At 35.3% G+C, this 12,678-nt stretch overlaps 1 protein-coding gene across 2 annotated transcripts in view; it reads left to right on the top strand.

The window, feature by feature from the left end:
- LOC135215303 (myotubularin-related protein 14-like) overlaps window positions 1–12,678 on the top strand; it is a gene marked incomplete at its 5' end in the record, with an annotated part of 79,581 nt that overhangs the window by 15,635 nt on the left and 51,268 nt on the right. For both annotated transcript variants that reach the window (XM_064249860.1, XM_064249862.1), the window contains 2 exon segments: window positions 9,223–9,365; window positions 10,555–11,286. In XM_064249860.1, coding sequence (XP_064105930.1) covers window positions 9,253–9,365; window positions 10,555–11,286 — 845 coding nt within the window.

Raw genomic sequence — 12,678 nt, 5'->3', positions numbered from 1 at the left:
AATGATCTCGTCTCAGAGAGAGAGAGAGAGATTTTACATGAAAACCATTAAATTCGTTGACCATTGTATGGCATTGTTACTTTCCCAGCTCCGAGCGTCACTGGAGTTATGAGAAGGTAGGGAAATTGATACAGAAAAAGACGAAGAGAAGAATTTTCACTTGAAATTAGTTATCGTATTATTACTACTTCTATTATTATTATTATTATTTGAAAATACGTATAATAAACACATGCATCTACCATAAAAATTCTCTCATCTCTGTAAGAAAGAGGAGTTATCCTTACAAGTGAAATGGAAAGGTCATTTTCATCTCTTTAAAATACTACCATTATGAATTTTTTAATTACAGTTTTTTATTATTATTATTATTATTAATATTAATATTATTATTATTAGTATATAGCTGAAATTATCAATAAACATTTTACATACTAGTACCATAAAAATTCTTTCTCGGTAAGAGAGAGAGAGAGTAGAGAAAAGAGAGAGAGAGGAGAGAGAGAGAGAGAGAGAGAGAGAGAGAGAGAGAGGGAGAGAGAGAGAGAGAGTTAATTAACCTTAATAAAAGTGACATGGATAGATTAGTATGTATTTCTTTAATGAATTGATGATATTGCTGTATAAATTAATATTAATATTTGAAAATAGTAAATCATTTATTTATCATACAATAAAACACACATCTTTGTAGGAGAGAGGAAGAGGAGAGAGAGAGAGAGAGAGAGAGAGAGTTATTTTTATTATGTGATATTATGTAAACTTATTAAACTTACTAATACAGTATTAATCGAAATTATTATTTGAAAATTAGTATATCATTTTTGTATCATAAAAATATATTTAGTCATGAAAATAAACATCAAAATACACTAATTAGTGATTATTTTCGTCGGAAAATCCTGCGAATGGGCGAATCCTCCGCAAATAAATGGGTAGATATGGTCCAGAGAGAAATCCGCGAATATGGGGGCCCACTGTACTTGACTCTGATGATTCCACCACCACGTCTGTGCAGGCTAGAGCGCATGACTTTAGGGGTATTGGTCCCTCTCTGGCTTTCAAAAAGAACTTGGCTGTACGTAGTGCTGATCACTGGTACTTGGTTACGCCAGTCCATGTTCGCCTCTTTCTATCTTAAGGATCTGCGGACATGTTTTCCCTGGCTCCTTTGGTGGCTGCCCAGCTGGTTGTGTAACTCATAGTTGCCCTTCATAGGGCACTTTTGTATCTTACCTAAGATGATTGTGTGGATGAAAGAATGAGTGAGTTGGCTGGTCTCCTTTCTCTTGTACCTTTTCTTCTTCCTTTGGGCTGGTTAAGGAATGGACACTTCATACGCTGGACTGGTCTGATACAATGAGTAAGGTAGTCATAGTCATACTGATAGTTTGGTCGCTTAATATGCAATATCAAACCCTCTATTCGGTAGCATATGCTCCACTCCTTGGCAAGGAGGAGTTGAGGGTAGTACAAACCCTGGTGTGTTGGTTTGCTATTGGACAGTCAGTTTCTCTTTGGTTCCCTATACAATGGTTCTCCCATATATCATTGTACGTCACTCAAGGATCTGAGTGGTTAGATATCAATTTATCTAGCTTCTCAACAGGCTTCAGTCCCTCTCCAGAAGTCATTTCTTCTGGAAGCTGGACTGGTGGGTAGGCCCCCAGCCGGTTTAGGATGTCTTGTGCCTCCCTTCAAGTATGAGTCTATCCTATTGTTAAGACCAAAGGTTTGTTCGCATATGAACAAATAACAAATTTTCTAAGACATTTGTATTTTTCATAGCTATAGACCTGAGGTCTTAACCTTATACTGCCCGCCTCTAGCTGCCCCTCTGTTTGTTAAGACATCCTGAGTTGGGAAAGACTGACGCATTGGCATAGGTGAATGGTCTTTGACCATTCTTCACCCGATCTACGCATGCATTGCCAAATATCACAAGATTCCTTGCTTTCATCTGTTTTTTAACCGGATCCAGCTGGGCGCTAGAAATTGTCCTATTGTTGAAACCTCAGGTTTGTAGCTATGAAAAATACAAATTTTCTTGGAAAATTTGTCATTTTTTCCTGGTTAATCATTAACAAAAAACACGTTTTCAGTTCTAGTAAAAGTTATTTGTACACTTCGTTCTTTTTATGAGTGTCTTATTGCATATTTATGTAGGTATTACATTGATTTATGGGCTTTGGGTCCCTGAAAAGTGGTGTATTATTCAAATTGTTTCAAATGCTTGTGAGACATTTCTCACTAATTGCTAATATGAGTAAGTTGAGGAGTAAAGCCCCATGCTGAAAGCTGACCAACAGCCTCTGCCATAATAATTAGTATCGTAGATATCATGGTGCATAACAACAAATTCCTTGAAGCTTTACTTCAAAGGCATCCTTATTTTTGAAAAATATGTTTTGTAGGTCTTCTGAATCATCAGTGTACATTCTGTTGTTAAGTAAGAACAGGGAATTTAGTAGTAAGGATATGGCCAGTATTTTTGTTCTGTGGAACCCGAGTTCTCATTCTTAATGCATCCAAGAAGGCAACTTGAAAACCAGAGAAATTTTTCCTATAAGAAATAATGTAAATTATAGACTCAAAAACATTAAACATAGTCAACAGGTAAAAATTTAACTTTTGTTTACCTGTACTGAAGACAGAGGTGATGGTGTAAGTGGCAGTCAGTCAGGAAGGGGAAGAGGAGACATGTAATTGTTTGGAAGGGGAGTCACCTTTATAAAAACTCCTGGGTTCTATTTTTCTCTCTTGACACAGCTAAACCTGCTTGAGACCCCCTGGACCACTGCCTGATTGGAAACCTGTTAATTGATATTTGTTTTTGTCTACAAACGAAGTGAGGCATGGCATTGTCACTGAAATTGTTCGACATTTGTTACAGCTTTGTTAGCACAGCTAAACCTGCTTGAGACCCCCTGGACAATTACTCAGGAAACATGTCCATTGATTAGTGAACTAGGAACATATCATCCCTCCCCCTCCTCCTCTAAAGACATTACCCAAGCTGCTGTCTGAAGAGCTTGAGTTATTCTTTAGTAGTTGGTGTTAAGGTCGAGTTAATCTTTAGTAGTCTGTTTTGGTCATCCACCATCTCTTCAGTCATCATCACTTACTTCTAAACTTACCCATAGACATAATATCCTCAACAATAGGCTCAGTCTCGTAGCCTTCTTAGTCTCTTGTCTGATTCAGCGTCTGGCCAGTGAAAGACCTCTCTCCAGCCTTTGTTTATGAGACTTATGGGTATCAGTAAGCTTTTAAAATAGGCAATTTTTACCAGTTTTGGCTTCACTGAGTTTTTCACATATTCTCATAGTTTAGTATCTGAGCTATTGCTAGACTTTAGGGGAAGGCTGATATGAAGCTCACTAATAGGAAAAGACCAATTCTGTTCACATATTCCCATAGTTTATTATCTGAGCTATTGGTAGACATTAGGGGAAGGATGATATGAAGTGCACTAATAGGAAAAGACCAATTCTGTAAGTGGAGTTAGATGCTGAAAATTCTCTGGCTTGAGGGCTTACCTTATACTTTTACTTTTATTCTTCAAATATTAATTATTTTTTCCCCTTTTGTTTTATATATCATACACATGGGGTGAGGTGGCTTTGAACCTCTGTAGCACTAGAGATATTGAAGAGAGTGGACATAGTGTGGTGCCAAGAAAGGTTAATAACAATTGTTTTTCTCATTACCTTTGGTTTATACATTGGAATTCCTAAATCTCCATTGTTTATGAGTGGATTTAATAAACAATTTAAATGGCAATATAATTAGTGTTTCTGTGGGAATAAAATGCTGATTCACTTCTTTTTTATTTGTTATATCTATAATAATTTTTCCATTTCTTTTTTTATTAGTATGAAAATTATTTTAAAATTTTGTGCTCAATTTATTTGATTTGAGGTAGATGAGGGAGGTTGTAGGTTGAAAAAGGGTTACATAACACAAAATATTGTAGAATGTGAAAAAAATTTCAATACCTTTATTCCAAATAACCCTCACAAGTGTGGCCTGGAGTGGCAATTTGTTTTCCAAGAGCTATTTCCATTCCCAAACAGCACTAGAAGTAGCAAGTCCCTCATTGGCCTGTCTTTGCAATGACCTCTCTTCAGTAATGTAGTTCCCCTTTGACATTTTCTTCCTAAAGAGGCCTGTCTTGTCACAGTTGGAACACCTGGGAAGCAAGACCATCAGTCTTTACCTAGTCCTTGAATTTAACAAATTTATCTACAGCACTTTAATTAGAAGTGGGAGCCTTCCCATGGCTCGCCCCACTTTGTGTGGCGCTTCTCTTTAAAATTTTCAGACCACCCTCTGCTGGCCTTACAGCTGATAATGGTGGTGAATAAAATGCCCCGTATGTATATGTATTGGTCACGAGATGCCATGGTAGGGGGTCCAAGTATTTTTTGTAAAGAAGTAATGTCTCAAGCAAGATTTCTTTGCCTGCTGAAATTCATGAGGTTTGCTCCATTAGACCAAGTGGATAAGAAAAGGCCTAAGACTCGTATTGAACCCTTTTTTGACTTACTACGCCAACGCAGCCAGACTCTGCTCACACCAGGGAAGGATATTGGAGTAGATGAGGCACTGATGCTCTGGAAAGGGAGACTGGGATTCAAACAATTTATCAGAACAAAAAGATCCAGATTTGGAATAAAGGTTTTTATACTATGCCCTTCAGATCCAAATTGGAATGGCTATTCGTGGAATTTCGAGGTGTATTATGGGAAGGATACGAGTTTTTCTGTACCTGACCCAGTTGCTGCTAACCTATCCATATCAGAGATCATCGTAGTTCATCTAATGAGGAATTTGCTTGACAGGGGACGTCATGTAGTTACGGATAATTGGTATACCAGTTATCGCCTTGGTAATTACTTACTCACCAGGGACACATCACTTACTGGAGTTGTACGAGCTGGCAGGGGACCCCCTAAGAAACTTATAAATGAAAAACTCTCCAAACATCAGTCAACTTTTGCAAGGAAGGGCAACACACTCGTCAAGTATATGGACAAAAAGGAGGTCAATGTATTGACAACATTGTATACAGCTGGCATGGTTGAGAAGTGCAAAACATTTTTTTTTTTTTTTTTTTTTTTTTTTTTTTTTTTTTTTTTTTTTATTTTTATATAACCAAAAAAGCCACTTCATATTAAAAAATATAATAGTCTGATGGGGAGCGTTGATATGGCAGACCAGCTGCTCGAACCATATGCCTTTGGAAAGAAATCCCTTGCCTGGTTCAAAAAACTTGGTATACATTTTATCTTTCGGATACTGCTGAACTCCTACTTGGACCTACAAGAACCAAAAAATGCTATAAGAAGGACTTCATGGCATTTATCCTCGAAGTAAGTAAGGGTTTGGTATTTCACCATAGTCCTGGTGGCAGGGCCATCCTCGAAGCAGAAGAGGAAAAGAAGTTACAGAAACCCACGAAGATGCCTAACATGAGCGTCATACATTCCTGAGTTCGATTTCAACCCAAGAAACAGAAGAAATGTCGGCATCTGCACCAGGGACTTCAAGAAGAGGAAGGATACCATTTACCACTGCCCTGGGTGCCCTGGGAGCCTGGACTATGTTCAAAGGAACATTTTATAGCTTGGCACTCTCATGCACATAAAAAACGAGATTTCGAGGCCCCAAGGGCTGGGTCTTCGAGGCAGTAATAATCAACCCCTCCAGCACAAGCACAGCAGAGGACATATTTTCGGTGTTACATACATACTGTTTTATGAAAACTACTTTCATTTTTTCTACACTTTACATGTAATTTGTATTATCATTATTTTTTTTTACTACTGCTAGCAGTAGTAGCAGTGGTATTACTGGTTGATTTTTTATATTATTATTATTATCATTATTATCATTATTATTGTTATTATTATTATTATATTATTATTTGTCATTGTCATTACCAATTGCCATAAACATTCATTGATGTATACGCTGTTTCCTTATGAACCCTAGTACTGTCTGTTTCCGTAAGAAAACTAGTACTGCTATTACTACTGCTACTGTTTTATTAATACTTTACTACTTTTTCAGCTACTTTATTTCTACTACTTTACTACTATTTCTGCTACTTTATAAGTGTTTTTATTTCTGCAATTACTTTTTCCACTAAATATTCCTCTTTTTTTCCGATATCCTTATTTTATATATATATATATATTTTTTTTTTTGCCCATGTGGTAAACAATATTCATTGATATATACACAATATTTTCACATAAGAATATAAAGGAAAAATATGAATAACATAAAATTTAGTGGGAGCAAGTGATTACAGATATACTCGCAGTCAACAGGGGGTCTCATGCGGTATGCAAGCGTTATCGGCAATGTAACGGGCCGGTGGCGAAGGGGTTAAGTGACACCAGCATTCAACTGCTTCCTTTTTATTAAATTACGACCAAGAAATACTATCACCAGCTAATCGTTTTTTGTTTTATCTAAATTAACAAAAGTTTTCTACATCTTCAGTTGTCTATGATCTGAGTTAAAAGTAGATTCACCCCTTTTGCAATATCAGCAACTTTAATGGACTAATTTTTTAGTATGGGGCGGTTAGAGGCTTTTGCCATTCTGAACTGGTTAGCAAGATCAAACACAAGCCCAATTCTTTTCTCTGTCATGGTTCTCTTTTTCCTTTTGGTTTACTGTTATCACTACCCTTCTGTGGTCCCATGTGGCATATTTAAAAAAAAAAAATAAAAAACTATGGAAAACTAGTAATTTTACAGTACAGTAGTACCTCGAGATACGAAAGGCTCAACTTACGAAAAATCCAAGTTACGAAAGCCAATGCGAAAAATTTTACTGCTCTACATACGAAAAGTTTTCAAGATACGAAAGGTTGTTGCTGTAAAGTCCCGAGATTCGCCCGGACCACCGAGAACAATTTTAAAACTCCCGCGCCGCCAACTGAGTAAACTCGCCACCATCCTCCCGCTCTCCCATTGGTTCCTGATGCTAGTCACCCCATAAGGTCCTGCTCTCTTATTGGTCAGCATCTACCCTTGTGCTTTAAGTATTCTATTGGTAAAAGGTTGCTGTAAATTGAAAAACTTATTCATGCAATACATTTAATAAAGAAAACATTAGGTAAAGATAGAATAAAGAATAGAAATGAATGGTTATTATACTGTTTGGTAGTTTCAGTAGTTGAAGAGAGATAATGAAAATTTATGGCTTACTGTGTAAAAGTGATTGCTTGGCGATATTTCGATGCTCGTAAGTGCTGGATGTAAACATGTTTGGAAGCTTTTTTTTTGTTTGTTTATTATAGTTAATGGTTACTTAATAATTATTTGAAATGAGTACATGCAATACATTTAATAAAAAAAATTGTGAATTAGATATCATAAAATATAAAATAAATCAGACTGCCAACAAATACGTATTTTTTAGAATTCTTCTTCTGTTTTATTATTACGTTACGTATACGCATGTTTCATTATAGCTGTCGGTAACTCGGTATCTTCATTAGGTAAAGATAGAATAAAGAATAGAAATGAATGGTTATTATACTGTTTGGTAGTTTCAGTAGTTGAAGAGAGATAATGAAAATTTATGGCTTACTGTGTAAAAGTGATTGCTTGGCGATCTTTCGATACTCGTAAGTGCTGGATGTAAACAGATGTTTGGAAGCTTTTTTTGTTTGTTTATTATAGTTAATGGTTACTTAATAATTATTTGAAGTGAGTACATGCAATACATTTAATAAAAAAATTGTGAATTAGATATCATAAAATATAAAATAAATCAGACTGCCAACAAATACGTATTTTTTAGAATTCTTCTTCTGTTTTATTATTACGTTACGTATACGCATGTTTCATTATAGCTGTCGGTAACTCGGTATCTTCATTAGGTAAAGATAGAATAAAGAATAGAAATGAATGGTTATTATACTGTTTGGTGGTTTCATTAGTTGAAGAGATACTAATGACAATTTATGGCTTACTGTGTGCTAGGAAAAATGATTGCTTGGCGCTCATTCGATACTCTAAGACGGGTAAGAGCTGGATGTAAACAATCGATTGGAAGGTTTGTTTTTTTGTTTGTTTGTGTATTATAGTTAATGATTAATTAATAATTATTTGAAATGAGTACATACTGATTATTTATACATTTTATTGGCATATTCTAAGCTTTTAGCTCTTAGGTTTAGATGTCAGAATCATAGACTAGGCTACAGTAGCAACCGCTAACATAGGCTAGGCTTATTGCTAAGGGACATATGCTAAAGTCCTAATATATGCATTAAAAATGGGTTTGAACATTACATGCAGTTGAATATTACTCAATTATGTACAGTATTTTGCCTTTTTGGAGAGTCATATTTCTTCCGTCGTAACACTAGAACATGTGTTTTAGGCCTGGAAATATAATTTACTGGGGCGTTTTTGGAGGGCTTGGAACGGATTAGCCATTTTACATGTAAAATGTGTTCCAAGTTACGAAAAACTCATAATACGAAGGCCGTCTCGGAACGGATTATTTCGTATCTCGAGGTACCACTGTAGTTTAGTGGTGGCGTGTACTGAATGATAGCTATGAGCAAACTGCACCCAACATTTTTGTCAGCAAATATAATTGAGGGATGCATATCCTACAGATTTAGAAGTGCAGTACATGCTCCAGCAAACTGTAGATTTTTAAGAACCAAGGTTATTATAATAAAAAAAAATTGAGGCTTTTTCTCAATATGCACGAGAACCAATTTTTTTTTTTTTTTTTTAAGAAGAAACTTTCAAGGACCAAGGTTCCATTGTAGTACTAGATTATTAGGAGGGTTAGACTGAATCAATGAAGGCTGTTAAAAGAAAAAGTAAACATAGGTACTGATGATGAATCACAAATTTCATAAAAAGGATATCAAAGCACATGGAAAAATCAGTTTCCAATAATGTTTAAACAATGATTTATTTTAGTGAGGTTTCAGTGAAATGTAAGAAGTTTGGAAATTCCAGAGCTTTAAGACTTGTATAAGCTCAGTAGATAGGGTAACCAATCTATTGAATTATATATGTATAAAATCCTCATGATCTTTAAAGGATTGACAATGGTATTCTTAACAGCAGCCTATCTGGTGATATAGTTATCTTTGTATTCTAAGTGTTATTGGTATGGATGTTCTCAACTTGTGTGTTTATTAAGAAGCTAATAACTTTTACTTTAACTTAACAGATTTTGTATTTGACAATTGCCTATGACTGGATGGCATTTGGACATGACCTTCAAGACAGATTGAACAAGGGAGAAGAGATCTTTTTCTTTTGCTTTTACTTTTTAAAGTTCATCACCTCGGATGACTTCACCATAGGGAGGAGGTAAGACTAATTGTTTTGGATTTGCAGTAGTTACCAAATTTCGTCAAGTATTGTGGCTCTTGGTCTTGCTCCTAACATAATAAAATGCCATATTTCATAATATTTAAGAGTTTTTAAAACTGTAAAGCTGAAACACATGGTGGAACAGTTTAATAAGAACACTTCATGAAAATCTAGGGTCTTGATCAGTGGATTTAGGTTGATGCTCCTGAAGTATTGCCCATTGCCCCAAATAGTTGAGAGCAAACAAGATTTTAGATTTTTTTTTTTACAATGAATAAATCTAATTATACTGCATTGGTAAAATGAAAATTAGAGCATAGCACTGTTTAGCAACATTCTCAAATATAAGAACATGGTACTGTCTATCGAATTCTAAAAGATCTTGTGGTACTTCTAGAAACCTCTTGTAACCCTAGAGGTTTTGCTTGCCCAGCAAATCGTAGATTTTCATAGCAATGTTGTTGAAACCCTTATTGCAGAACTCTACCATAAGTTTTCATGTACAAGTAATGAGAAAGATAAAAATGTTTCTACATTTATGGCAACAATTTATGTGAAAACTTTCCAGTAAATGGGTCATATCTGTCAAAGCATTATAATGTAGTTTCTTACTGTTTGTGGAGCCAAAACACTGTTGTAAATGAATTGAAACAGTATATTGAGCAACATTAAGGCATATTTTTGTTTGTCTTAAGAATGCCATTTTGATGAAAATTTTTTCTTACACTTGAACCAAAGGATATTTGATGAGTAACCCTCACACCTATCCTTGGTTGAAGAGAATTCAGTTCATCTATAGAACACAAAGTGAACCAGCATTCTGGTAAGTCTTTGATGTAGATTAACATTAATAAAGACATTTTATGAGACCTCTGCATATTACACAAGAACAAACTTAAGACCATCCCTATGAAAGATATATACACATGTTATGGGTTTATCCATTTTTCACAGCATGAAAATAACTAATGGTAATGGTTCAGTACTTGGTGGTGTTGGTAATTCTTGACATCTAAAGCATCTCTTTTCTATCATACTTTTAGTTTCAACCTTTTACAGGTTTAAGATTTCTTCTACTAAAATATTATAGTGGACGGCAAGTTATTTGCTCCTGCTTTTAAGGTTTATGGTATATTTTTTTTTTATTCTTATCAGCTATCAGTAATGTTTTATCTTGATTTTCCAGGAGACACATTTCTAGTGATAGTGCAAGCTCAGATAGATTGGATGGCTGTGTATTGTTAGATGCAGATGGACTAAGCTCTGCAGGATCTTCAAACTCTCTCAATTCTTCATGTTCCTCAAATCGCTCTTCCCATCACACACCACCTGTATATTTCAAAGCTGGAAAAAGTGGTGATGCAGATGCATACAATGCCCATTTGACTTGGCCATATGGAAGTTTTTCTGGTGAATTGGACTTTGACGACATGTCTCCTAATCTAAGTCGTGCATCCTCTGCTTCTTCAACTAATAAAGGGGCAGCTTTTAGCCGATCTTCACTAAGAGAAACTGACTCTTTTGGTGCTAGTTGTGATGGGAAGTTATCCCTTAGACAAGGTGCTCTATCAGGAGCACTTTCTCGGACTCCAAGTGGTTCATTAAAGAATGGGGCGTCTAATTCGTCCTTGCCAGAATCAGGCAGGCCTTTATCCTGCCCTCGTAGATCTCGTAATGGACTCAGTGATTCTAGTGGAGATAGTGCAGGTTCTGATAAAGGAAATAAAGAAAATAGTGCTTTAAGGACTAGTCCAATGGCTGTTCCAGTTCCACGTGGACAACCAATTCCAAGGCAACGGCAGGAATCCGTTAGTTCAGTGGGTAGTTGGCAGATCATATCAGGGACAGGGAGTCTCCGTGGATCTACAGGCTCGGCCAATGCTGGTTCAGCTAGTTCGCGTTGCTCTCATTCTTCAATGTAAGTATGTTAGTGAGTGGTAATATGGGTGTGTGACAGTGGTAATATGGATGCAAGTGAGTGTTACTATGAATGCATCTTTTTTAGTTGAATGTTTAGTTTAACTTTTTTTACCTTTGAGATTTGCTCTTTTATGGGTGCATATTCTGTCTTGGTTTTATTTATGATTGCAGGTTTCACAAACTTTTAGTCATGCATATTGCCCTTGTTTCCTGTAGTGTTATTGTGCGAGTTAGATTATTGAGAGAATTTTCCCAGGAAGCTAAAAAAATTATATATTTCTGAATTTTTTATAAAAAAGATTAGTGGCTGCATCTTGAGAAGTGACCAAATATAAGAATGAAATTTCTTCAAGCATACAATAAAAAAATTTATTTTTTGATTACTACAAAATTTATTGTATTGCATTAATGGGAAAATAATAAAATGAGAGAATAGAGAAAATTTTAAAAATTCAGCAAAATCTAAAATTGGGACTGGAAATGCTACCATGACAATTCTCATTTTTAGTCATCTTTCACAGTGTTCAAAGTCTTTTGAGGAGGATTTTTGCTCTATTTACAAGATGTTTGAATATGCACATTCCTAAAAGTGCAACATTTTGAGTATGCAGGATAGCCTTCAATTATGAAATGTCTTAAGTAAAACAGATTCATATTAATGTCTTCAAAAGTGAGGCAAATAGGGATAAAACCCTAAATATGTGAGCTGCTTTCAATAGTGTCTCCGTAGTTACTGCAGAATTATAATCATTAGTACTAGATAACTTCTGGAGTTTCTTAACTTCAATGCATCTGCCTTACTTTGCTGCTAAATTCTGTCGGACTCGTGGAACTAATTACCACACAGTGGCAGCACAGTTGCAGATGCATTGAGGTTAAGAAATGCATAAAGGACTCTTGTATTTATGATGATATAATTGCTAAATTTGTGATAGCTTGACATTGTTACATATTATAATGATGGCAATAGGTTCTGTGAATCAAATGAGGATTAGCCCACTACTATATTGGAAAAACAATTTGAGTGAGTGAAAATTGTTTTAGTACTGTTTTAGAAGATTTTTAAGTCACTGTTTGCTGTTAAAAACTTTAGTATGTAGTAAATTATTGGAACAGAAAGGCTATCACTGTCACTTCAAATTGTAAAGAACAGAAATAGGAGGAATGCTCTTTCTCATATCTTATCTTCAGATCATAGGCATTTCTCTGTGTACTGAAAAGTACTGAAAAGTCAGTTGACAAATGGCACTTTCTTTCATTACATTATAGTATAATAGTAGAATAATTCCAATATGACAAATTTTAAATAAATTTGTATTTTTCATAGCTAACAAACCTGAGGTTCTAATAATAGGATAATTCTAGCACCAGCTGGAAAACCAGTAAAAAT

This window comes from Macrobrachium nipponense, chromosome 5, assembly GCF_015104395.2.
Source record: "Macrobrachium nipponense isolate FS-2020 chromosome 5, ASM1510439v2, whole genome shotgun sequence".
In the NCBI taxonomy this organism is placed as follows: Eukaryota; Metazoa; Arthropoda; class Malacostraca; order Decapoda; family Palaemonidae; genus Macrobrachium; species Macrobrachium nipponense.
Note: the sequence above shows the minus strand (reverse complement) of the source record. Positions and strands in the feature narration are given on the sequence as shown.